Here is a 27,735-nt window from a genome sequence, read left to right on the forward strand (position 1 = left end):
AGGGTCCAGTCCTAAATTCTTTATTTTGCCAAATTTTCAGCATTATTAATATCAATAATCATCTGAAATTCGCATGAAACAAACACAAAAAATCGCATGAAACAAACATAAGAATTCACATGAAATGAACACAAACATATAAATTCATAAAAAAACGAAACAAACACAAACACAAACTTATAAACTGAAAAAAAACGAAACAAACATAATTCACAAACATATAAATTGAAAAAAAATCGAAACAAAAACACAAACATACAAATTTAAAAAAATGAAACAAACACAACTTACATAAGAGTTCAGAATGGATGTTTTGGTGTTATTATAGTTAGGTTTTAGTCCTTTAAAAACCAGTTTATTTTTTTTTTTTAAAAATAAGTTAAAATGTATATATTAAATAAGTTTAGGGTCTAAATGTTGTGTTTGGGTAGGGTCTGAGTCCAAAATTTTAAGACCCGGACCCTATAAAATTTACTTGGACCCGGACCCTGAGGGTCTGAAAAAAAGTTGGACCCAAACCCTTAAATTAGGGTCGGGTCCAACAGGGTCCAAGTAGGGTCCTGTACCATGCCCATCCCTACGTATACTCATTACAATTTGCAATTCCTGATACATGCTATTATATTTTATTAGGTTCATAATCCATTCCTTCATTTTTGTTACATCTTATATTGTGATTATACCAAAAAAATTACTTGCTTTGTCCGATTGTAATTTTGTTCCTTAAGAGTGTTTGGATAGGAAAAATTAGAGGGAATGGAAGAGAAGAAAAAGGTAGGGATCTATTTTCTCTTGTTTTTATATAACACAAGAGAAGAGAATGGAAGAATAATTCATTTTCCTTTCCAATCTTTCCATAGTTACTATCCAGACAAATAATAAATATAACATTAATCCTTTTTTCTTATCTATCATATCATGATGCCTCTTCTTTCTTTTTTATCTCATTATCAACTAATTTGCTTACTTTTAATGACACCTTTCGTTGTTCTTTTCGCTATATTGACTTTTGATATTATTTATCACATACTTCAACCAATCTTGCACATAAGGAAAAAACAATGTCAAATGAAATAATTTTTAATTTATCTTAGTATGTATTTTCAAAATATTATATTTATTCATACATTTATTAATGTATAATTAAAATTATTTATTCTCAAAATTGTGTGTCGCCAAATTTGTCAAGTCCTTTTGATACAACTAGAAAGTCGGAGAAGGTATCATTAATATAAGTTATTTACAGGTATATTCCCTCGTGTTTTCCAAAAAATCTTTTCAAGATTGTCATGTATATTTTGTACCGATCATGTTACCATTAACCACTTTAATTCTTATTTGTGGATATAATTATCTACCAAGCCAGCAAGCCTACACCCAAAAAGTTTCACACATTATCAATATACTCGTATGATTTATGAACATACCGTAAAAAAATGCAATTTATGAACATTTGCACTTGCACCTTAGTTTAGAAAAAAGAACCATGTTTGTTGCATAGTAGCAAATGATTAGTCTGAGATGGCGGGTAAAAGTATGGAGATCTGCAAAATTTGTGCAGGCCTTACATATCAGAGGTTTCACTCAAGCAAACAGAAATTCAACTATATCTACTACATTGAATTTACATGGCACAAATCTTAAAGAAACTTCAAACATATACATCTCTCTCATCCAACAATCTAAATCTATGGAAGAAATCAGGAACATTCAAACCCACATGATAAATAACGGTTTTCCTCACCTAAGGTTAGGCAACAAGCTGTTGAATGCATACCTGAAAGTTGGCTGTCTTGGTTATGCACACCAACTGTTCGACGAATTGCCTCAAAGACATGTTGTTGCTTGGAATGCCATGATTTCGTGCTACATTAGACAAAAGAGGAGTGCTGAAGCTGTGGAGTTATATAGAAAGATGGAATTGGAGGGAGTTTGTCCTGATGATTTTACACTCTCCTGTGTTCTCAAAGCGTTTTCTGATGTGGGACTTGTCTTTGATGGCCGAAAAGCTCATGGGAAGGCGGTTGTTTTGGGGTTGGAGGTGTCGAATGTGTTTGTTGGAAGTGCCCTTGTTGATATGTATGCCAAGTTTGGTCAGATGAGGAATGCCCACGTTGTGGCAGACCGAGTTGTGGCGAAAGATGTGGTCTTGTTTACTGCTTTGATTGTTGGCTATGTTCAAAATGGGCAAGATTATGAAGCAATGCAGGCTTTGAGTCAAATGAGTAAGAAAGGAGTTAAGGCAAATGAGTACACTTTTACTAGCATATTGGTGAGTTGTGGAAACTTGAAGGAATTATGCCTTGGCAAGTTAATACATGGCCTTATAATCGGAGGTGGTCATGAATCTGGCGTTTCTCCACGGACTTCACTCCTGACTATGTACTCTAAATGTGGCATGGTTGAGGATTCCCTTAAGGTTTTCGAGCATCTTGTTAACCCAAGCTTGGTGACTTGGACATCTCTTATAGTTGGTCTTGCACAGAATGGTAAAGAAGAAATCGCCCTCTCTAAATTTAGTGAAATGATGCGTAGCTCAGTAATTCCAAACTGTTTCACCTTGTCTGGTGCTCTTGTTGCATGCTCCAGCCTTGCAGTGCTTGACCAAGGGCAACAAATCCACACCATTATACTAAAATTAGGCTTACACTTGGATAAGTTTATTGGAGCTGCTCTCATTGATTTGTATGGGAGGTGTGGTTGTGTTAAACTTGCAAGGCTGGTTTTTGATGGCTTGTTGGACTGTGATTTGGTGCTTGTAAACACAATGATGTATGCTTATGCTCAGAATGGTTTTGAACATGAAGCACTGGAGCTATTTCAACGAATGAAAGACATGGGGCTTGATCCCAACGACGTGACCCTGGTTAGTGTTTTGTTAGCATGTGACAATGCAGGGCTGGTTGATGAAGGTCGTCGCATCTTTGACACATTTATTGGGTCTTCTAACATTCGGATAACTAAGGAACACTATGCTTGCATGGTAAATATATATGGACGTGCCGGAAGGCTTCAGGAGGCAGAATCACTTATAAGTCAAGTTCATAATCCAGATATTGTTCTATGGAGGACTCTGCTGAGTGCATGTAGGATTCATGGCGACATGACTATGGCAGGGAGGATCCTGAATAAAGTAATTGAGCTATCACCTAAAGATGAGGGGAGTTTAGTTCTGTCCTCCAATCTTTATGCATCAAAAGGTAGCTGGAGCCAGGTTATTGGAGTGAAGTCTTGGATGAGGGAGAACAGATTGAAAAAGAGTCCTGCTATGAGCTGGGTCATCATAGGTGGAGAGGTACACACTTTTAGGGCTGGAGATTGCTCCCACCCAAAATTTAAAGAAATAAATTACATCATAATGGAACTGATGAAGAAAGTCAAGGACTTGGGGTATGTCCCAGCTACTAAGTTTGTGTTACAGGACTTGGATGAGAAGGAGAAGGAGACGTCTTTGTACTACCACAGTGAGAAGCTAGCAATAGCTTTTTCTCTGTGGAAGACCTCTGGGAAGACCAGCTGCATAAGAATTTACAAAAATCTTAAGGTTTGTGGGGATTGCCATGCTTGGATAAAGTTTGTTACAACAGTTGTTGGAATAGAGATAGTTGCCAGAGATATGAAGCGATTTCACCATTTTAAGGACGGGGTTTGCTCTTGCAAAGATTATTGGTGAATGTAATTATGTTGATTTTGGCTTGTGGAGATGGCCAAGTATTTCACAGCCTCACAAGATGCATGGGCGCTTGATTTTATTTGCTGATTTCTCTTCTATTTGATGTATCTATTGTGTTGCTGCAGCTGTATAAAGACCATTGAAACATGATTATGCTTGGGCAAGGGCTGTAAACAAAGAGGTATGGTAAGCTACCATGGTCCCTTCATGTGGTTTATTTATCTACCATACCTTTTAGGAATTTTAGTTGGGACTAAGGCTATGTTCTCTTCACCATATTTAGAGAAATTATTACTTGTTCTTGTTAAATATAGATCACAACAGACCAGACTAGAAGTTTTCAGACCAAAACAAATCTTCTTATATACATCTACTTGTTACCAAATATATTTGATTATGTATTGGTAATAATTATGAAAATTATATTTATAAAAAAACACTCGTTGAGACGAATATAACAAGATCCCACATGAATATATTCTTGCAACCATATGCATGCGCTCTGTTCATCTGATGGAGCTGCGACTACCATATTTGGCAAAGAAGCCATGTAGGATACCACAACGGGTTGGTCCATCTGCATTCAATTAAACCTGCTTTCTCCATTGCTATTCTGGCAAGCAGTTTCTGAAGGTCGGTGTCATGCATCGCCTGCCTATTTGCAACAAATCTTTAAAGAAGTGATTTATATATATCTGACCAATGTGATGTTTAACCTTATTAAATCCTTGTAGAAATGATGAGCAGCAGATAGTGCAGGAAGGCTGGAGGAATGAGGATCTCTTAGTAGCCAAATGTAATGCAAATATTACTGCTTTTTCGTTTTGCTATTCCCTTGTCATAGCAGCAATCTGACATTTCCTTCTGAAAATAATTTAGACCAGCTCCTTCATCTGTCGCAGCATTGACAGCCGCAATTTCTCATCTGCTTCAGCCTCTTTTATTAGACTCCGCAAACTACCTTGTACATGAAAGTGAGTGCTGGGGATCTAGACTTGAACTGCTCCTTCCACCTTGCGGTAAGCGTTCCAACCCTTGAAAAGATTGGTTGTTAGCTGAACAGAAAATTGATGCTATGGATCAAAGTTCAATTCACTATTTTTTCAAAGTGTCTGAAACAGATTCTGTTTCAGTCTGCAGTCTCACTATACATGCTGTCAGATGCTCTCTTTCCTTTCTTAATGACCAAGTAAATTAAAACTGGTTCTAGTTCTGGTGTACCAATCTACTGATCTGATGTAGTATGAGCTGATTCATGAAAGAGAGTTGATTCAGAACCTGTACCACTGATAATGCTTCTTGCATACTCATCGGCTTTTGCTGCAAGTATGTGTGTTTCTCTTCAATTTTCTTTCTGATGCTCTCAACTATTTAAGAATAGCGCATACAATGTCACATATACTTGCCACAAATAGAAGAAAACATTGAAGAATGAAAATTGCTTGACAGTATAGCTTGGTTGTTTTACAGAATGTTGGGATTTGCAATATCTAATATGAGGAATTGGGCAATCATGTATGAAGCTGTGATTTATATGAACAAATGCAAGTGAGACTTGAGGTGTCTGAGTATAGGTCTTGAGAAGTGAGTTAAGTTCTCAAATTGGTTATATCTCGTGAGAATATTGTGATTTCGGGAGTTTGTGAAGTGTCCCCACTGAGTATGAGTTTAGGAAGCTAGAGAGTGGTCCTATGCACGCTAGTCGATGTATTTACGTACTACACAATCTGGTTGCCATGTGTACAAGTGAACTATGAAGTAGTTGGTGCCCTGGCAAATTGATTAGTAATGCCCGGTGGTTTTTCACCTAATTGGCTAAGTGGGGTTTTTGCGTATATGATATATTGTTGCGTATAGATTTCTTGTTATCTCGTACTATAGTCAAATGGTGCGTACTTGCGTATCTCAGTATATTTCCAATCTGCTTCACCTTGTTTGGGGTTCTTGTTGCCTCGAGCCTTGTGATGCTTGTCCAAGGACAAGAAATCCACACCGTTTCACCAAACTGTAGCTGTGTAAAATTTGTAGCTTGATTAACCGTGAATGTAGGCTAGGTTTGTTGGGACAGAATACTTCCCATGGAAAATGATTTTTCTTGACAAACAGTTCACAACGGTGAAGACAATAGTATATTAGATTTCATTTATCTGGTTTCTCGAATGAGTTCTTTTGTCAAGCTTAGTGTTACTTAATTCACTATCACTCCCAAAAGTTGTGATATGGGAAAAGTAAACTTGTACATGCAAGTAGTACACTTTTGGCTAATTTAACAAAACTAGGTAGCCAATTGCGTTCTGGTACCCAATCTCACATCACAAAGATTCAACTATATGTATTTACACTTGCAGGTCACTTTAGTAGAATATAATATCATGTACACTTAAATTTGCTGGGACCTAAAGTGTAAGAGCTTCGTTTTGCTTTCCCAGCATAGATAGCACAGTTGCAGCTATATGTTTTGAAGTCAATCCTGCTTCTTCCAACTGAGCTTCATAGTCTCCATGATCAACATATCTATCTGGAAGGATAATTGCTCTTAACTGTGTGAGATAAAAAGAGGTTCCAAATTAAAGCATAAGATAAATATTTCGAACACAATCATTATCAGTTGTATTGCTAAAAACGAGTACCTTGAGAGATCCATCCATGTTACCGTTCAGACAGAGAAAGTGTGACACATGAGATGCAAAACCTCCTATGGAACCTTCTTCAACAATTAAGAGAATTTCATGTTCATTTGCTAGATTCCCTAGAAGATCGCAATCGAGAGGTTTGCAGAACCTTGCATCAGCTACTGTCACTGTTATATCCCTTAATTCTAACAATCTTGAGGCTTCTAAGCACTTTTGGACAATAGAGCCATATCCCAATAATGCAACCCTGCTCCCCTCTATCAATATTCTTCCCTTTCCAACCTGTTGAAGTACCAAACGTGCAGTGGATGAAAATAATTAGAGCAGTTCATGGCAAGTGTAATAATTTTCTGTATGAAATAAATCTATACTTGTTCTCTACTCAGTTTCTGTAAGACTGTTGACTTAGTCAAACCACTAATATTTTGTTCAACTCTGAAGTACTTTTGTACAACTTTTTAGGTATTTTTTTCTGCAACTTTATATCTATTTCTCTGATTTGTAAAGTTTTGTGTTTAAGTAATTGTGGTTTGGCTGAATTTGATCGTCTGATTCAGTAAATTGTAAATTGTTTTCGGTGCTAACCTCAAGTGGTGTTCCTTTATTGCCAGGAGGAAGGGGAACTCCTATACCATTTCCCCTTGGATACCTGAAGCAGCTAGGTCTGTCATCAACAGCTACTGCTGTTGCAACCATGTGCATCAGCTCTGCTTCATCTGATGGAGCCATGACAACCATATTTGGTAAACAAGCCATGTAGGTAATATCAAACGCACCGCAATGGGTTGGCCCATCTCCACCCACTAAACCTGCTCTATCCAATGCAAATCTAACTGGCAGTTTCTGAAGATCCACGTCATGTATTACCTGCGCATGTTTGCTTCAAGTTATTAGCCGGGGAGTTGCTTTACAAAAGTAGGGGAATGTATATTTCTGACAAACATGATTCTTCACCTGGTCATATCCTCGTTGTAGGAATGATGAGTAGATGGTGCAAAAAGGCTTGAGGCCCTCGGTAGCCAAACCTGCTGCAAATGTTACTGCATGTTGTTCTGCTATCCCCACATCAAAACAGCGGTCTGAAAATCTCTTTTGGAAATAATTTAAACCTGTTCCTCCACCCATTGCAGCATGAACAGCCACTATTTTCTCATCTACTTCAGCTTCTTTTATTAAAGATTCGGCAAAGTACCGTGTATATGGAAGTGTTGCGGATTTGGACTTGAATTGCTTCCCTGATCTAGGATCGAACTTAACAACCCCTGAGAACATTGTGTAATTTAAACATTAGGATTTAATTATCAAATGTAAGTTAGTTGGATGAGATGTATAGTTTCATTTACAGTCTCACGGTCTCACTCTCACCATGCATTTTATCAGATGCTTGCTCTGCTGGGGGATAGCCCTTTCCTTTCTCCGTGACTACATGGATCAAAACTGGTCCTGGTGCAGGAAGTTCTCTCACTTGCTTTAAAACAGTGATCAAGTCTTCCATGTTGTGCCCATCCACTGGTCCGATATAGTATAAACCAAGTTCCTCAAAGAAAGTTGATCCAGTACCACTGATCATGCCTCTTGCATACTCATCGACTTTTGCTGCAAGCATGTGTGTTTTCCCTCCTATTTGTTCTGTCACGCTCTTGACGAAACAGGAATACAATTCAGATGCCACAAGTGGAAGGAAAGACTGATGAACTATTTAAGAATTTATACTTCCTGGGTTTACTACCTTGGCTGTTTCGCGTAATTTTCTGAAATCTGGACTTGCTTGGAGTTTCGATAGCGCTCTACTGAGTGAACCGACAGGACTCGCAGGTCCGTCCAATGTTGCAGTGGGCAATGAGACTTGCTTATTGTCATTCAATACTACAATCAAGTTGGTGTCGAGATACCCTGCATTATTTAAAGCCTCATATGCCTGCCCTGCAGTCATTGCTCCATCCCCAATCACTGAGATAACATTGTTCTTTTTCCCTAAGAGATCTCTTGCAACTGCCATGCCTGCAATTTGTTACGCGTACTTAGTGAAATGACATGCGTCTTTTTTTTAATAAATATTGCAAGGAGAAAGACTATTGGTTTGAAAGCTCTCGTAAGTAGACTTGGCAAACGGGTCGGCCGTGGCTTGGTTAGAGTTGGATGTTTTCGGGCTCGGTTATGTACTTATATTCAAGTTGGCTGGTTTTGTGTTCAAGTCGAATAAAGTTTGTTCAAAGCCCAAAGCATATATAATAGTGAAGTATGTATCAGCTTAAACGATGATTGGAGTCCTCGGAATAGTTTTATACTCTATGAGTAGGGATAACATTTCTGACCAACTGCACTATTTGGTAATGTGTTGATTTTCTTATTAAATTACAAAGTTATAATATATAGAACTATACAACATACCAAGACCAGCAGATATGCTAGTAGAACTATGGCCTGCACCAAAAGCATCATATATGCTCTCATCTCTCTTAGGAAACCCTGCAAGGCCTGAAGTTTTTCTTATTGTGTGCATCTTAGATCTTCTTCCTGTCAAAATCTTGTGCGCATATGCCTGCAATATTTGTATACTGTCATTTGTCATAAACTTTGCTTTTGTTGGGAACATAATACTACTCTATCATCGTCCATCGATATTTGGATCATGTTGAAAAGTAAAAATTCAGTTTGTACTACATTTTTCTCACCTGATGACCAACATCCCATATTATCTTATCTTCTGGAGTGTTAAAGACATGGTGTAGAGCCACAGTTAGGTCCACCACCCCTAAGCTTGAACTAAGGTGCCCACCTGTCTTTGCCACTGTATACACAAGTTCAGCTCTAACCTCTGCGGAAAGTTGTTCAAGATCCTGAACAAGCAGAACCAAACCAAAGAGAATTACCAGATTGTAACATAATAACTTTAGGAGCCAAATTTTATTACGCTCATTTGTTAAGTGCCAACCTAAGATGTCCTTTCGGACCAGAAGGGAAAAATCGACATCATAAGAAGAAAAAAAGACAGTAAGAAAACTATAGCAGTGCCCTTTTATAACAGGTGTTGGAATTCAAGGATGTGGGAGAAAAACTTGGCTTTGAATTTCTCTTTTTTTTTTATGAAGGTAAAAGTTATGTGTGACAAATTAGCCTCTAGCCTCCACATAACAAATGTGTATATAGAATTAACCAATGGTCCTAGCCTCACCTTTATCTCAAACTACATAGTATGAACACTTCAAACAACAAAGGTAAGACTTTCATAGTCAATACATCACATGTGCAAGTGTCACGAACACAAACAACCGGCCAATAGCACAGATATGTCTCATGTCGAGGTTTGCATGATGTATCTAATAAAAGTTTTCATGTACATATATTATTTGTGTATATAACAAATATTATTTGTAAATACAAACAATATATTTACATACAAAAACAATATTTGTTATACGAAAACTTGTGTCTAACACATTTACCTGTTAAAAATTTATCATACTTCGTCTTATGGCCACCTCTATAACAAGTTAAACAACATAGTGAAAGCACTCCAACTAACACAAGCAAAACCTTCGTAATAGGCACACCAGAGTAGAATCACTTCAGAATTCAGAGAACAAAAGTACAACCTTCATATTTTTTCAAGCAGGATAAACTATATGGTTTGGGGTAGAAGAGCTATATTATTACTTTACAGTAACTATATGATTATCTTAATGTATACCTTCGAACAACCGTTTCCATACTTGGAGTGCTAAGAATTAAAATGAGCAGAAACTAAAATTTGAGTTACCAGAGTAGATAAGTTTCTGATGTGCACAGGGTAATTAACAGTATCTAACAATGGAGTAGGTGGTTTTTCTTCAGTAAAATCAATTTTCCAACCATCTTTTTCTTTCCTTATCAATTTGTTACTTTGATCCTTGCTATATGAGCCATTTGTGGAAGCTCTGACTGAAATCTGCAAAATCAAACCACCATTTAAACACGCTTAACATAACATACAGTATATATAATATATGTTGCTTCACGATAATCTTATGTTAGAGTTAAAGAAGAAAGATAGACGCAAAAACCTGTTTAGGTTGGGTTTTGTTTCTTGAAAGTGACATTAAACATGTTTGCTGAGTTAAGGTTGCTGTAACAGCTCCTCTTACGGCCATTGCAGCAGCTAACTTTGGTATCTTTGTGTGGAGATATCTGTGATGCAAAAGAGCAATGAGGATTCAATTTATAGAATTCACGTAAGGACGACATAGCGTTACAGCCTTACAGGTGTCTATTAAACCTCGTTTATTGGGCAACATGTGAGTCGTCCTATATTATTAGACAAACAGAAGTGAAATACCATATTATAAACTAGTCTATATGTTACTCCTATTATTGCCAATTAATTTTAGTACGAAATTTTTTTGAGCTCCCATGACTAGAAGTGAACTCTCTTCCTCCTTGTTGAATTGCCCATACTCATTTTTAGTTCTTCCAAACTTATCATTGTCAATCATTTTCACACGATAGGACGGTTACATCTCTTCTACTTATATTATTTTGAATATATTATGCATTAAATTAAAATTATATTTAAATTGTGCATATTACTTAGGAAAAACTCATATTAATTAATTCTACACCTACTTATAGAATATATGTAATTTTTAACTAAATTCAATTAAGTTTTGAAGTCCCCTCAAAAAAAAAAAAAAAAAAAAATAAGTTTTGAAGTAAATTGAACTAAATATTTAATCTCGAAAAAGCTTGAGACTCGGCTCCAGTTCTAGTAAAAGTGTGAGGTTCCCATGAGCAACCATGAAATCCGCAGCTCTATTATCGTCTCTCCCAATATGCCAAAAGTAGATCTTTGAAAAACCCGCAATCTGTTAGAAAAGGCTACAAAGATTATGCAAGGATCACGAATTTGACTACGAGGAAAAATGAAGAACAATCTTCTAGGTACGATACGCTTTTCCAAAAGCAATATTCCGATCCTTACTTTGAGCACAGATTACACGGAATTCACTCTCGAGATACAAAGAAGAACAACAATGTTCTTGCTCACTAAGAACAATGTCAATTAAGAACATATGTGTTTTAGATTTGCAATGATGAATTTACTTTTGTACTTGAGTGTTTGAGAGAAGAGTTTTTCTATATCATTCAATCATATAGGAGAGGTCTCATATATATAGAGGATCATTACAATGCTTAAAACATACGTTAAAAGCATAATAACCACTAAGGCAACAAGCAACGTTCCGTGAAAAACAAATACTGATGACAACCAAGGAGCGCTGGCTCCTCTGTGGAGCGCTCGCTCCTCCATGGAGCGCACGCTCCATGGACCTGCAGCATAATTTGCTTCGTTTCCTTGATTCCTGCCCAATCTGTGCGAGCGCTCTATCTGAGCGAACGCTCTATATAGGCATCCTCTATATCCTACGTTGTTAAGTCACGACATCTTAACCAATCGACTTATACAAACATAATCATGAATCTAATCATACAAATTCGCTGAATCTAATCAGCAACAATTGCGTCAATACACCAAGACACATTACTAAACCTTTCAAAAGGCATTAATAACTTGGATATTGTCCCCTTCAACAATAATCTTGCTAAGTTCAAACTTTTAGCACATCTAACCCAAGCAACCCAAGCACCCACCTAAGCGAGTAGGCCCCCCACACACACCAAGACATGGATGCTTGGTTCCTGCCTAGTTGTATAAAAATGTGCTAAGATTGGCGTCGCTGACTAGTTGTAATCCTGCCGAATAGCAAGCCAGCAAGGCATTCTGCATACTTTTGTAGTAACTTTTGTCAACAATTATTGATGGAAGTCATGGAAAACGTTTTAGGCACTTGCAGTCGGAAAGTTAGGTTGTCGTTGTCGTCGTATGTTATTGGCGTAGTCTAGTCCTGTTCAATGGGTCGGGTTCAGGCTGGGCTGGGCTGACAGAAAATGGGGGTCGGGCTGGGTCGGGCTCATGTGGAGTATTAATTGGGCCGGGCCGAGTTCAGGCCGGGCTGGGCTGACATAAAATGTAGATTAATATCCTTTGTTACTAATGGGCCTAATGGCAAACTTGGGACAACAATCTCGATACAATTATATTTAGTTTATGTTGTCAGCTAATAAAACTCCACAATTCACTAAGATTAAGGTTAAAAAAAAAATTTAAAAAAAATGAAACTTTGCTAAAACGAAATCAAGATCGAAAAAAAAGAATGGGGAAATTTTGCTGAAATGGAGTTCCTATCATCAATTACTCAATTTTTGAAATCTATTTATCCTTATTACTCTCTCTTCTCCAAGTTCACTCACATCTGCCACACCACCGCATCGCCGCGCCGCCACATCGTCGTTGGTTTCAAGAAGTTGTAGATATAGGGTTTATAGAGGAGAGAGAAATGGATGATTTTAGACATTTGTGTTTTACATAAGAGAGAGAGAGAGAGATGAAGGAGCTTGAAGAAGGTGGACAAAGGCATGAATAACAAGCAATATGTGTAGCTGGACATTGCATTTACTTCCCAAGTTTACAAAAGAGAGAGATTGAAAATAAGATGAGTAAACATGTATACATACCCATTATAAACCCTCAACAACCCATACTCAGCCCATTTACTTAACTACCCATTTAAAACCCACCTAACTTCAAAAATAAACAGCCCAACCCTTTTTCAGATGGGCTGGGCTCGGGCTGCCAATGGGCACCCGCCCCATTGAACAGGTCTAGCGTAGTCTAATCTAATCTATATTATATAAATATATATATATATATATATATATATATATATATATATATATATAATATATATATATATATATATATATAAAACAAGGTTCATTTTGCTTACGTGTCAAGCCAGCATTATTCAATGTTCATTTCGCCTACGTGTCATGCTACTACTACATCTGCCACGTGTCATCGCCAAATTCGACACTCTATTATATACAAAAATTTTGATGTCACATGGCGTGATAATTTCCTTCCAAAAAAAACTACCTTGAAATCAAACAATGATATTAGTGTGGGAAGTTTTAAACAACTGCCTAAATATAGCTACCGGTCAAATATAATTAATATTTTTATTTAAAATTCAAAATTCACCCACCAAGAATTGTTATTATAGTTGCGAAAAATAAAGGTAAAAAATGTTATTATATAAGATGTTCATGTAATCACACCCTAATATAAACTGATTGTCCAGAAAATTAAAATGTGCATTCATCCTAATTTAATTTCAATTCTAAATTCCTAAATGACAGTTATACTACTAATATATTAAATTAATTTTCACTAACTGTTAAAACTTAGAATTTTGATTTTTTCAATAGGTTTCTCACTCACTAACTGTAATAAATTAGAATATTTTCTATAGATTGGCATATTCACTATTTCATTTCAACCTCATGTTATTGTTTCAAATAATTTGAATCTTGATTCTCCACTCACTGTTATCAATTTTAGGAATTATATGACTCATTTTAGTATTATAATTATAAGATATATCTAATTGCTAAAAACTACATGCAAACATAAAATCATGGAAATTTCATCATAATTAGTCAAAAATCATTTTTTTAAAAATGAACTTACCAAATAATTCCAACCTATAATATACCCATTTAGAAAAATTTCGAACTCCATTCAATCCAACTCCTTCACAGATTTGTGGTTTTGCATGCGGTCTTTAAATCTTCTTCACTTTGTAGATCGAATGATGTACACCTTGGTTGCATTAAGGGATTATAGTAACCATGCTTCAAATGAGAAGAAATAAAGATAATCAAAGGCTTAATTTTCTTCACAAAACCACATGCGTGAGTTTTATAATTGTTGTTGTTGCAAAAATCGATGACTTGAGAAGATAACAATTCAAGATGTTGGAGTATAATTTTGATCGATAATTTGTGGCTTTAAAGTATAAAAATGTAGCTACTTATAAATGAGATATTGTAATTTGATTTGCTTGAAGTTTCTAGATTTTAGAAGATGAGTAGGCGTATTTTTTGGACTTAATTTTTGGAGGGTTTTGATGGAAAATCGAAGAGGAAGAAGATGGCGGTTGGTAATGGATAATTGTTCATAAAGAAGTTTAATATATGGTACATCAATATAAGAATGTAATCTCATTTAAGTTCCCTGAATAATCTGAATACAAACAATTGTATAAGTTTGTTATAAAGTGTAACAACTTATAAAGTATTGTATATAAAGCTTGATATAAAGAGTTGAAAATAAAGTCTGATATCTTATTGTATAAGTTGATATTAAGGTTATATATAAAAAAAACAATTTTTAAACATATTACTATGGTTTTTATTTTTTGATGTATACATAACTAATTATTAGGTTAAAAAATTGGTTTTTCTTTTTTGATGCATTATGTACGTACTTGATATGATGTATGCTTTTAGATATAGTTGAAGAATATTTTGTGGACTGTGCGACATAACAATAAGAAAAAAATTATATTGTTAACTCATAAGAGCCCTTTATGGATATATCTAACAGTACACCAATCATAATTTCAGTACTAAAAATCATACAAGAGTTATTGACTTGGTGCTCGAAATCTAGATCCAATAAGGAGCGTCTTAATGAAAGATATATAAATGAAATATATTGTCTATTTGATAAATTAACTCACATGTTTTTTGAAAAAAAATGATGGAAAACGTAATCACTCTTTACTTTGATTAAATAATATTTAATACATAGGCTTAATTATAATATTTCGGTAAATATTTATGAACTTTACAACATATTTTTGGCGAAACTATCATAAAATCTTATATTATCATTCCCATGTAATTTGCAGGGGTCAAAAACCTATACTAAAAATTTTCGATCAAAATTTATTAGTAGCATAAATTATGTCCACTCACACATGAGAACCATGGTATTAGGGGGCTATACTTTTTTTGTGTGTAAAGAAATTGATATAGACATTTAAAATTGACTATAAGGAACAATGGCATAAAATTACGTGAGTTTAAAGTATCTATGAGACAAGTTTTACCGCTAAAAAAGTTAAAGTTAAATAAATGACTCTAAGCAGGTCCATTTTTTATAAGGCCCGTTCTAATAAATAAGAACAATCATACTACTAATTATAGATAATTCACAAGTCATAATCTTACAGCACAAGGGTCGTAAGCCAGTTTTAAACTATTCTCATTACAAGATTCTAAATTTTTTGAATCACAAGGCCATAATAAATATTTCAACCTAAAATTACGAGATACACTCATTCACGAGTATGTTGGAATGTAAATATAGAAGTTTGAAATTGTTCTACAATACAATTCTAAAAATCGAAAAGAATATGGAAAAGAACAGGTCATATGGTGATTAAGAAATAAAAGGCAAATCAAGAAAAAAAAATGCCATATTTGTATAATTTTCTTGAGTGATTGCTCTTTAAATTAATTTTTTACTTAGAAATTTAGAGAATAACCCCATTCACTTTGATAAAAATCATGCTATATAAACTTTGAGATTGTTTTTTAATACAATTTGGATAATCATATCATAAAAAAAAATGTAATAAGATAGTTTAATAAGAGAGAGGAGTTGAGCGAAACTGCAGAAAGCAAGGAGTGAAAGTTGTTGCATGATTGAGTGACAGTAGTGCTGCGCATTGTGTTTTTATATGAGCCTCTGTATAAAACGATAGGCAGAACAAAAGCTTCTTCATTTAACTTTTTTTGTTTTAAGAAAGTTTTTTTTGCTAAGCAAGTAATTATATTAATTAGAGCAAACAGTTACAACCTAAAACCAACTAAGAGAAAGCAAACCTTTGCTAAGCAACAAAAAAAAAGCTGGTTGGTCACATGTTTTATCATGACATTAGTCATCAATCACTGAACATACATAGGGTCGTAAGTCGGTTTTAAAATTTATTTTTAATACACGATATGATTATGAAAACTTGAAATCAACCAGCTACTATTCAAATCATGATTTTGGAGAAACATCCTAAAATCTTAAATTTATAAACAAAGTATTCCCCCGCATTTTAATGTGTTTTTTGTTTCATTTACGTAATTATAAATGTATATATCACGATTACAATATTTTTAAAGTTCAAAATGTTGTAACAAAGGATTTTTATATATATTAAATTAATTTTACTTTTTATATTCTTTTAATCTTAAATACATGGATTCTAATAATCACGGATTCAATATATTTCGAATAAAAACAACTATTTAGTATACAAAATAATATTGTCGTACATTATACATGGCTCCAAATCATTTCTACATAAAATCTCCCGTGCATTTTTGCACGGGTGGAAAGCTAGTAGAGTAATAGTCCCCTGAATTAATTCAGACACGTATTCTATACACGACGCGTCCCGCAATAAATCTCATTATGTCGTCCAACTTTGAATGAGTAGGATCTAAATCGTGGATTACCATCAATTAATTGGGGACAAAAGAAAGAGTTCGTATTGTGTTGGACTCGTCCGACACAATATTCTCGTCGGACGACTTCAGTTAGAAGCACTTGTTTGGGTTTCATTGGACGACTTCAGTTGGTTGGTTTATCCTTTCATTTGGGTTTCAGTTGGTCTTTATTTTTTTCAGGTAGTTTTTATTTTTTTTCAGGTAGTCTTCATTTTTTTTCAGGTAGTCTTCATTTTTTTCCAGTTAGTTTCTTTTTTTTTCAGTTGGTTCTTGTGCTTTAGTTAGACTTACTTGGATTTCAGTTGGTCTTTATTTTTTTTCAGGTAGTCTTCATTTTTTTTTCCAGTTGGTTCTTGTGCTTCAGTTAGACTTACTTGGGTTTCAGTTGGTCTTTATTTTTTTAAAGTAGTCTTCATTTTTTTTCAGGTAGTCTTCATTTTTTTTCAGGTAGTCTTCATTTTTTTCAGTTAGTCTAAATGAAAGTAACTGGGGTCTAAATGAAAGTAACTTAGGTCTAAATAAAAGTAACTCAGGTCTAAATGAAAGTAACTAAAAGAATTAAGGAACGAACTGAAAGAATAAAGGAACCAACTGAAAGAATAAAGCAACCAACTGAAAGAATAAAATAACCAACTGAAAGAATAAAGTAACCAAATGAAAGGATAAACCAACCAACTGAAAGAATAGACCAACGAACTGAAAAAGTAAAATAACCAACTCCAACTGAAAGGATAAACCAACCAACTGAAACTCAAATACATCTAAATGAAACTCAAAGAGAAACTAACTGAAACTTAAATATTGAATCACATCCAAACTAAACGATAGTGGCAAGCCAATCCGATCCACAATTTATTAACCATATATATTTGTCCCCAAGTGGGTAAGTTGTACTACATCATATTACATGAAAATTATACAAAAAACTAACTAATGTGCTTAGCACTCTAGCAGTGCAACACGCAGATATATACCTCCCATCTCATGTGCAAAGTCATCGCCTGAGGATGAAGGAGATTGATAGAATATGTGGCGCACACGAAAGTTTTGATGGACCTCAATAATATAACAAAATTGCATTTTCATTGATAATTAATTATACAAGTGTTTGTGAGAGCTCATGTCTCTCATTCACCTTGGTAGAACTCTTTGTTTAATTTCTACCTTTCCTAATATCTTGTGTGGAGCTCACTTGTTTGGCTCCCTTTCATTTGAGCTCACTCTTAACTCATACACATACAACATATTTATAGTTGTTGTACCTTGATTTCTAGATTTTTCTAGACCTTGATATTTCTAACACACACTCAAATATTCTAAACTTAGATTTTTTTACCTAGATATTTTACAAGATTTTTCTAGACAATTTAAGACATGCATATAAGATTTTTCCTTACATTACATGACCTATCTAGAATTTTCTAGATTAACTTTCATCAGAGATCTACCAAGCTGCAGTAAGAGGAAACGTAGAGTTCCTCGAAGAAGCACAAACCAAAGATGTAGAAGCAGCTTCATCCTTCTAACCAGTCATGGAAATAACATGTTGCTGCCTATAACATCATCCTTAGTATTGATCGTGATGATAATGAGATCACCTTGTTGTTGTTGTCGTTCTCGTTGTCGTCGTTGTTGCCGATGCCGCCTTGGAGGGTTCAGAATAAGAAGGGACATGACAGCAATTGAGAAGGTGGAGAAGGCGGTTGTCAATGAAGCGCATGTTCTAGCTAAACTAAGGAGTAGTAGTGAAAAAACAGTTACCGTCCGACGGAACCTATTGGGTCAGACGGTCTGATCCAATAGTTTCACCTACAATTTTATACATACATACGGGTGTATTATGAGTATGATACATTCAAAGTTATTCTTTGCTCGTTAATTTGAAATCATCCAAATGAACGAAATATAGTAAGAAAAAGAGTTTCAAATAAACAAATGAGTAGAAATTAGTTTTGGGTATATCATGTACATGGTACTTTTGTGTGTATGATGAATGAACTCACAATTTTAGAATGTATATGTGGAGATCTAATATATATGTAAAAGTACTTAAAACCAATGAATCAGGCTTGGGGGGGGGGGGAGCTCTATATCCCTGGTTTCCATGTAACTAGATCTTCCGGAACCACAAAAATCCTTAGTTCATCGGATTTTACCACTACTCCAATTTCACAACTAATCTTAACAAAGTAAGAAAAAAAAGACAAAACTCATGATCATCAATCATTTTAACTCTTCATCGTGTAATTTATTTTAGTTCGAGAATTGCTCCATTCGTTTCTTTTAATGGTTAAAATTTACTACTCCATCCGTTTACTTTTGATGGTCTCCACAATTTTAATCATACTCGAGTACAGCTCCAACTCCACCACTTCAAGCTTGATACGAGCAGTTTATTTTGATGTCTTGTTGAATCTTTTCAAGTGAAGATCTTCACAATCTGATTCCGTGATATAATTGTTCCCAATGACGGATTGCTGAAAAAAACTAACTCTCATAAAAACATATCATCTTTCAAATTATTAACACTATGAAAACAAAAAGACTCATATAAGATGAGAAGCAAATCACCAAAAAGGGGAGAAAAACTCTAACAAATGAAGAGAACAAAAAAGAAAGAAGAAAGGAGTAAACAAAGAGTTGGATTCCTTCTATTTTCGTATTCTTGAGATAATTATCTTATTCGACTTTTATATATTAGTCTGCAATCCAATCATAAGTGGATTTTATAATAATAAAGTACAAAACTTTGATATGTTGATAAAACAATTATTTGAAGACATATATTGAGATGAATGGTATTGGTGAATATTCACAGTATACGATTTATAAGTTTGATCTTTGAAGCTAAACAAGACATATTTTCAATATTTTCACAAAAAGAGCAACATGAAAACAAGAGGCGGTCCAAAATCAATCCGAGGGCATGGGCCAAAACAAAAAAATCCTCATCCAAATTCCAAGCACAGGATATTAGGGATTAAGAGGATGGAGCTATGGTTTAGGAAGGCAACCCAACCAACTTTATGCGGTGTTTGGCAATTGGAGTTTTGGAGCAAAAAGAGAGGGTTGGACTACTTTTAGAGTTTTGACTAGTCAAAAACTCTAAAAGGGGTGTTTGGTAAATGAGAGTTTTATATAGAATTTTGGAATGAAAACTCTAAAAATGAAAAAGCTCCTATTAGGAGCTTTTTCTTTAGAAGATTAAGTAGAAATATATTTAATGACTTTTTTGCCCCTAATAATAATACTACACATATGTATGAAAATGTCTATAAATGTCATTTTACACAAACAAATGACAATAAACTTTTAGTAATCACTTAATTTTTATCAAAGTTACATTATTTTATACCCTTTTTTTTTTCTCTCTCCCCTCTCTCCTCTCTACTTTCAAAAACCCTAGCCTCCATTGTTGATTTTTAAAGGGGCTTCCATCGGTTTTTACCGTTGGAAAGCCCCCATCTTTGCTTTTTTATTTGTTTTTAGGTTTCCAATAACGATTTCTCCCTCGAAAGACAGGGTTTTCGATCTCTTTCGTAAGAAAAGGTTTTTCGATCTCCTTCGAAAGACAAGGTTTTTCGACCTCCTTCGAAAGACAGGGTTATTCTCCTCTTTTAGAGGGGGAATTTCTACAGGTTACAATCCGCGATACTAGATCTAATGGATTGCCGTGAAATTATTTTGTTGGTGAAGAATTATACGGGATCACAAAGGTTATCAATTTTTCGAATACGGTCAGATGAATCCGACGGAAATCATCCTCACGACTACAAGAGATCGTTAGATTGTCTCTCCAACAAGGCTGTATTTTCCAGCGATATAAGCGGAGATGTTCCACATTGCAAGATTTGTTTGACGATCGTAGTTTTTATGAAGGAAATTTTTGTTTGATTCAACTTATGTATTTGTTTGATTCGATTGCTTATGTAGATGTCGTATGAATTTTTATTAATGAATTAATTTTACTATTAAAAAAAAAAAGTTAATTTTTATCAAACACATTTATAAAAAAGTTGTCAAATCAGCCGTCATATCTGCTGAATAAAAAGTTAAAACTCTAACAGTAAACTCCAAACTCTAACAGCTAAACTCTAAACTCTATTTGCTAAACAGGGCCTATGTATCTAAAATTGAGCACAACACATATAATTTACTACAGGAAGCTATGGCAATACAAGATCATGACATATAGCCTTCATTTTCTTGTTTCAGTGTTCAGTAAGTTACACTAATTAAGAGTACAGCATAGATTAATAGTGGTCGCAAAAAAGTGAGAAATCTGTAGTTTTGAGCTTTTGACCGAGAAAAAGATACTTTAAAACAGCATAACAATGTTTATAATGCAAATCATGCACCACCTTTTGATCATAATATAAATCACCGGCTAATTTATTTTATTTAAACTTCAATTCATAATTAAGCTAACTTGAAATATATTGATAAACTTAGAGAACTGCAACAATTCTAAGAGAAGATCAAAACTCGCCATAGAAAAGTATACATATATGTCTAATGTCTTATAATCTTAAACATATCAACTAATTACTCAAATTTTGAGAGTGTCAAGGAAGCAAAAATTTCCTTGACCAATATCATTAGCACTAAGAAAATCCAAAAAATCCCTAAAGCTACTTCCCTTGTATGCCTTAGGATGATCCTGATCTAGCAACTGAATAGCAGGCTCCATTTTGTCATCCAAGCCTAAACTATGGAGGCTAGCAATGGATATTCTAGTCTTCTCATAATCAAGGATAGCCCTATGCACCACACTCTTGTATACCCCATTGCTTAGCACCTCAAAATGGTCACCTATATGGATTTGCAGGGCACCATCGATATGGGGAACGAGCTTCCACGCGCCGCCGTCTTGCATGTCCTTAACTTCGAGCCCTGGAGAGCCCTGTAGGAGGATGGTCAAGCAGCTGTAATCTGAGTGAGGAGGCAACCCTAGCGTCAGACATGGTTGAGGACATGGTGGGTAACAGTTTGTGACTATTACTTGCATGCCTTGTTTCATTTTCTCATTCAAATACTTGGGATTTAAACCAAGACTCTCTGTGATAGCTCCTGTTAATTCCAATGCTAGTTTTTGCACTTCCCTACTGTATGTTCCCATGTCTTCCCTGTTCATCATATACAAAAGTATTCCAAAAATGATCATATTGATCATATCAGAATATAATATATTTGCACATAACAGATTGAATAATATGAACCAATAAACCATTTAAATAAGTGAAAGATAGTCTTTGATACCCTATGTTGCTCAGACTCGGGTACCCATGTCCTACACGGGTACGTGTTCAAGTGTCCGACTCGGTTATTTTTTGGAATTTTTTCTATTTTTTAGCCCAAAACAAAGTGTTCAAGTGTCCGACTCGGCTATTTTTCTGAATTTTTTCTATTTTTTAGCCCAAAACAAAGTGTTCAAGTGTCCCACCCATGTCCGAGTGTCGAGGATCCGACACGGGTACTTGAGGTGAAATGAAGAGTCCGAACAACATAGTTGATACCTCTAATTAACTCTAGGTGTCCATACACTCATAACACCTAGGATCAGCTAAGTTGAACAAAGTTGGAAATTTGTCTTTTTGTTCACCTGAGTATGTTGTTCATATTCATGAATTTTAGCGCAGCATTTATTAGATATACCTTGCATCTAACAGACCCCCCCACGAGATCATGACACCCACATTTATGGACTATGGTGCTTCATCCTTCAAACAAATACACGAGGTCACACATATATATCGCACATGTACAAACATCCATTTTCCTCATAATGGTTATTTTCCCAAGGCTATATGTTAGTATAATTAACGATGCCTTTCGTGGAGTACAAGCATCTAAATCAATTGCGTTATTGCTTTTATTATGGAAACATATAAAAACATTCACCTACATGCATAGTATGATAATGTATTATACTCAACTTTGTCACTTAAATTTTGCACAATTTTCTTATTTTGATTTAGTTTTTCTATACTTTTCTCCCTCTACGAATTACTCTACTTTGTCTATGAAGTAATGCCCGGCTCATGATCACCTCTAACTTTTCTCCCTCTACGAATTACTCTACTTTTCTGTGTTACTTTTTTTTTTTTTTAAACTCTTAAGTAACCAAAAAATGTTTATGGGGTGGAAAAAGTACGTGATTCTTTGAAATTTTAGATGAGATATATATATACCTGTAATTTGGTGGACTCTCAGGCCAAGATAAGATCCAGTCATTCAAGGGATTTGCATAATGTTTAAGGAAAACCCTCCAATATTGAATCTTATCGACTCCATCCTTGATGCTTGTCCCGTACCTTACTGGTTTGTGAACATCACTCGACATGAACTTCATTTTTTCATTTGTAGGTAAGTGGAAGAATTCATCTGCTGCACTAAGTGCTTTGTCCATGAGTGCCTGATCTATGCCATGATTAATAATCTGTGCCACGAACACATCATATATAGTAAGATAAAAGATTCATTTCTAACACAGGAGTTATCAAAGAAGTACACTTAATTAGGGCTTTGTTCAGAAATGTGTACGAGAATGAAAAAGACAAAAAATGTCATACAAAGTCTGGAAGAAACTAATATTGTAATTATTGTTGGTTCAAAATCAGTTGGTTATTAACTTTGCAAACAAGTCAATGCACACCCAATAGTTAAAAATGATAGTAACGTACAGTAATGTATATAGTTCTATTATTTGTCCCATTTATATATGTGACATATATGTATGTATGATTACTTGGAAAAATCCGAATCGGATACAAGCTTCGCGAATACTTTGAATAACGGTAGATCGTTGAGGCGGTCCGATTCGCAATCCAGCCAAGTCAATGAGAGGAACATGAGCTTGAGGTGAATTCAAGCTAGGACGTTGAGCAGGAGGAACCTCATAGCAATCAGGCACATGTGCCAATTGCTCTTCTTGTGCACTTTGTCCTGTGCTAAAACATTTGGAACACTTATCACTTTCCATGTTAAAGAGTAAAAGCTCATCAAATTAGAGGCAAACCAAGCAAATCTTTTAGTTATTGATGGGTATATGTAATGAGTATACAAAATAATAAGCATGCATGCAAAGGTATATATGGAAAAATGAATAGAGATATAACAAAATTGTACGAGTACTTATATATAGAATGGAAATGGTACGTAGAGTCTAAGAAATGCATTTTTGATCATATCCTTTGAATGTAAAAAAAACTTGTAAACACTCTTTATTTGATCATACAACTAGGCTAGTATAGTAACAGACAATAACGTAGTAGTATCTAGCTACAACAAGTGACATTCAGAGGCGCGTAGATTCGTAGAATGATTGACTTAGTACGTAGTTAGTAGCAGAGGAATATGCATGTAACTGTGTCATTGCTGACTGATCATAAGAGTTAAAGAGTGCGTAGAAGTATAACTGCAATGTGTAGTTGGTTGATCAGACCTAGTCTGGGGAATCAGGAATGCTATAAAACTGTGAATCTAGCTAGGAACTGATGATAGTAGATGAAAAACTTCAACTTTATCTTCCATAAATTTATTAACGTTGGACGGAGTCTTCGTATATGGAATCTCGGATACAATGCATAGCCAATTAATAACAGTGTTCTTATGGTGGTAGCACATTGTTTTGGATCATTTATGGCTAAAACCACATAGGAAGCAATACAGGATTTCTTCCTCTTATGGAATTTGAAAAACATAGGAAGCAATACACTCATCCAACATACTCCCTCCGTTAGTTTTTTTTGATGTAACATTTTAGATGTAATATTGGACTTTTCGCATTTGTCGAGTGATAACTTTGACTGATAATATCTCTAACGTATAAAAGTAAAATATATACAAATATATTAAAAACCGTGCGAAAGAAAGTTTATGTGCCATGTGGCACTCTCCTCCAATTTCTAATGCAAATGCTTTATGTTCATGTGTACTTCTCACTTTAAAAAAATAATGTAAGTGCAAGGTATCGAACACGTGACCTTTGAAATGAAAACTAAGAGCTTAGCTTAACCATCAATACACTATGACTTTGTTGTTCAATGTTTCAAATAAAATATGATAAAGTCTTGTAATAACTGTAATTAACTAAAAAACTTAACAAGTATATACTCCATCCGTTTTTTTATTGTTACATTGTTGTATGCACAATAATGTCACTTTCAAGCTTTTTGGAGTATACTTTTTTATTCATTTAATGTAAAATAATAAAAAAAAGTGAAAATGTAGTATTTTTGGTTGGAAAAAGAGAAGAACAAATATAAAAGTATTACTTTTTTTTTTGAGGGGAATAAAAGTATTACTTTATGGTGGGCCAAGTACCCCAAATAAAAAAAAATGGCAATTAAAAAGAAACAATCATCTAAGGAAAATGTAGCAATTAAAAAAAACAGAACGAGTACGCTTTTTGGAGTATACTTTTTGATCCATTTAATGTAAAATAATGAAAAAAAGTGAAAAGGTAGTTTTTTGGGTGGAAAAAGAGAAGAACAAATATAAAAATATTACTTTATGGTGCGCCAATTACCCCAAATAAAAAAATGTGGCAATTAAAAAGAAACAATGATCTAAGGAAAATGTAGCAATTAAAAAAAACAAAGCGAGTACATCTTTAACACTCTTATTACGTAACTTACAAGAGAATATTGATGTCATTTTTCTATTACCATAATCACTTTTTAGGTATTGTTTTCAAACTCAAAGCTTTCAAATATTTTTTACTTATCACGCGTGATGTGAATTTTTCAATTTATTCTTAATGAACAAAAAATACGAAAAGTAGCAAAATAAATTATGAAATAATAAAAAATAACAACATAGTTATTTATTGTAACTGACCCGAGGCATCGTCCGAGCAAAAAAAACTAGTTATATATTTGAAAAGCGTATACCGTGATGAAAACAAGATCCGACATGACTATATTTTTTCTTATGTATAAATTACAATTAATGATCAAAGTATATTGGATGAATAGTGCCCAAAGTCAATATGTTACATCTAAAAAAACGGAGGTAGTATTTTATTAGCATGTCAGTTTCAATTTATATATATTTGCATTTTAAGGATGCTAGCTCGTAAAATAGTTTTGTTAAATTTAAAAAACATTGTCATAAATTACCTTTATCTCATAGGGACTCCTTGACATGGAAAATACATCTATACAAATATATTAAAAGGCGTGTATGACAATATATACACATCATGTGTCACCTCTGTTATTCCACTAGAATTATCCAATGTGTACATAAGTCATGTCGATTAACAAATTAAAAGTAAAATTAGCTTGCAACAAGATTTAAAGTCGTGACCTCTTGTTATTATAACATGACACAATTATCATCTCAACCAACTTTTAATTATGCTTTAAGTGTCCACAATAAAAATTTAAATTACCATCTAGGAAAAGACATAATACAATAAAAAACCACTAGAGAATCAACTCTCTTGGTAAAAATAAATCAGGAGGCCATCGCTTTGCATCATGAAAAAAGAAAACCTCACTTACAGAACTATAGAAGTGGAAGTAATGAAGTGTAAATCAACAAACTTAAAAAAAAAATTCTAAAAATCTATTTAACATGTAAACTCTCATGAAGATCAAGTTTTCCATTTCGAAACTCGAGAGGACCAAATTTCTTTGAAAGACCAGCTAGTTTCATGCCTCAATGATCTTCAGTCATAAAATGATATTTTCCCAACTAAAAATCTCTTAATTAACTCTATAGTCAATGTGCTATTATATACATCTTTTGTCGGTAATAAACAAACTACAACAGATTTCTCTGCCACAATAGTTAGTTGATCCTATATTTTGGGTTTCACGAGAAATGAATAAATGGGGTCTTCAGAGGCTTTCTCGAGGCAACGCAAATGTGTCAAGCACCCGCGCAATGTTATAAGGCACACCGGCTTTACTAAGAATGTTTTGGGAGAAAATATTATTAGGCCGAGAGAAATGTCCCAAAAACAGCAAAAATTGAAGGTTATAATACACGTCTTCATACTTTCTCGTGGCCCGAGATCCAGACGACATGAGGTGCCTTATAGGGACATGGGATGTCATTGAAAAGATGTCAAGTGGCTTGAAAAGAATATATGGATGCATTTTACGTTCATATTGAGGCAATTTTATTTGGGTTTCACTAGAAATGGACAAATGCAGTGTTCAAAGGATTTTGAGGCAATGCAAATGGTGCGAAATACCCACGCAGCAATACAAGTCATGTTGGCTTTCCTAGGAACGTGTCAAGAAAAAATATGAACATGCCTACAGAAGTCCAAAAATGTCCCACAAAGAGCCAATCTTGAAGGCTATAATACACGCTTTCTGACTTCCCCACGGCTAGAGCTTCAAACGCCACAAAATGCCTCCTAGGGACCTATGAGGTCGTTGTAAAGGAGTCATGTGGCTTAAAACGAATATGTGGATGTCTTTACGTTCATTTCGATGCAATTTTAGGTTTCACGAGAAATGAACAAATGGGGTGTTTAAAGACTTATCGAGGTAACACTAATGGTGTCAAGCGCCCGCGCAATGTTACAAGTCATTTCGGCTTTCCTAGGAACGTTTTGGGAGAAATATGGCCAGGCTTGGAGAAGTCTAAAAATGTCACAAAAACAACCAAAATTGAAGGTTATTGTACACGCTTTCGGACTTTCCCGGGGTCCGAGCTCTGAACGCCGCGAGATACCTCATAGGGACATGGGAGGTCATTGGAAAGGAGTCATGTGGCTTGGAATGAATATTTGGATGCCTTAACGTTCATTTTGAGACAATTTTACGTTTCACGAGAAATGAACAAATTGGGTGTTCAGAGGCTTTTCGAGGTAATGAAAATTGTGTCAAGTAGGGGTGAGCAGAAATTTCAGGTACCCAAACACGGACCCGGTATGGACCCGCGGATCTGGACCTGGTCCAACTGGATCCGGGTCCAAGAAAATGGACCCAGTTGCATCTGGTTCCAATTCTGGGTAGAATATTATCGAACCCGGTACCTGGTGGGTACCCGTTCGCTCTGGTACCCGGTTGGAGCGGGTCT

The 27,735-nt window shown here is 34.8% G+C and overlaps 3 protein-coding genes across 7 annotated transcripts; 1 reads left to right on the forward strand and 2 right to left on the reverse strand.

Annotated features, from left to right (window-relative positions):
• The first annotated feature begins 1,135 nt into the window (after positions 1-1,135).
• On the forward strand, positions 1,136-8,624 carry LOC104895530 (pentatricopeptide repeat-containing protein At5g65570). Of its 5 annotated transcripts, none has more exons than XR_008969722.1 (6): positions 1,136-3,859; positions 4,220-4,306; positions 4,408-4,469; positions 4,553-4,692; positions 4,807-4,999; positions 6,918-8,624. XR_008969722.1 is itself a non-coding variant. In XM_057395394.1 (1 exon), the coding sequence occupies exon 1, from the start codon at positions 1,508-1,510 to the stop codon at positions 3,671-3,673; it is 2,166 nt and encodes a 721-aa protein (XP_057251377.1). In that variant the 5' UTR covers positions 1,136-1,507; the 3' UTR covers positions 3,674-3,982. The 5 variants fall into 5 exon arrangements, 1 of the variants encoding a protein (XP_057251377.1); XR_008969721.1 differs by having other exon boundaries at positions 1,136-3,854; XR_008969723.1 differs by lacking the exon at positions 4,220-4,306 and having other exon boundaries at positions 1,136-3,854.
• LOC104895621 (probable 1-deoxy-D-xylulose-5-phosphate synthase 2, chloroplastic) lies at positions 5,790-10,567 on the reverse strand. The gene is made up of 10 exons (XM_048645989.2): positions 10,350-10,567; positions 10,067-10,234; positions 8,982-9,146; positions 8,698-8,848; positions 8,036-8,307; positions 7,672-7,945; positions 7,261-7,568; positions 6,892-7,173; positions 6,304-6,588; positions 5,790-6,213 (listed from the first exon to the last, which is right to left on the reverse strand). The coding sequence occupies exons 1-10, from the start codon at positions 10,434-10,436 to the stop codon at positions 6,070-6,072; spliced, it is 2,136 nt and encodes a 711-aa protein (XP_048501946.1). The 5' UTR covers positions 10,437-10,567; the 3' UTR covers positions 5,790-6,069.
• A 10,544-nt stretch (positions 10,568-21,111) lies between these two features.
• On the reverse strand, positions 21,112-23,942 carry LOC104895624 (2-oxoglutarate-dependent dioxygenase 21, chloroplastic). The gene is made up of 3 exons (XM_010682185.3): positions 23,441-23,942; positions 22,884-23,131; positions 21,112-21,818 (listed from the first exon to the last, which is right to left on the reverse strand). Exons 1-3 carry the CDS (start codon positions 23,672-23,674, stop codon positions 21,242-21,244), a joined length of 1,059 nt encoding a protein of 352 aa, XP_010680487.2. The 5' UTR covers positions 23,675-23,942; the 3' UTR covers positions 21,112-21,241.
• Between the last annotated feature and the right edge of the window lie 3,793 nt (positions 23,943-27,735).

This window comes from Beta vulgaris, chromosome 6 (assembly GCF_026745355.1).
Source record: "Beta vulgaris subsp. vulgaris cultivar EL10 chromosome 6, EL10.2, whole genome shotgun sequence".
Classification (NCBI taxonomy): Eukaryota; Viridiplantae; Streptophyta; class Magnoliopsida; order Caryophyllales; family Amaranthaceae; genus Beta; species Beta vulgaris.

Excerpts from the sequence above, each read along its gene's own strand:
- LOC104895530 (XM_057395394.1), top strand. The coding sequence starts at position 1,508 with ATGATTAGTCTGAGATGGCGGGTAAAAGTATGGAGATCTGCAAAATTT.
- LOC104895621 (XM_048645989.2), bottom strand. The coding sequence starts at position 10,436 with ATGGCCGTAAGAGGAGCTGTTACAGCAACCTTAACTCAGCAAACATGT. Across the intron at positions 10,235-10,349 it reads ACAAAACCCAACCTAAACAG|ATTTCAGTCAGAGCTTCCAC; the intron begins GTTTTTGCGTCT and ends TTGATTTTGCAG. Across the intron at positions 9,147-10,066 it reads TCAGAAACTTATCTACTCTG|GATCTTGAACAACTTTCCGC; the intron begins GTAACTCAAATT and ends CTGCTTGTTCAG.
- LOC104895624 (XM_010682185.3), bottom strand. The coding sequence starts at position 23,674 with ATGGAAAGTGATAAGTGTTCCAAATGTTTTAGCACAGGACAAAGTGCA. Across the intron at positions 23,132-23,440 it reads TCCGATTCGGATTTTTCCAA|ATTATTAATCATGGCATAGA; the intron begins GTAATCATACAT and ends TTCGTGGCACAG. Across the intron at positions 21,819-22,883 it reads GAGAGTCCACCAAATTACAG|GGAAGACATGGGAACATACA; the intron begins GTATATATATAT and ends TATGATGAACAG.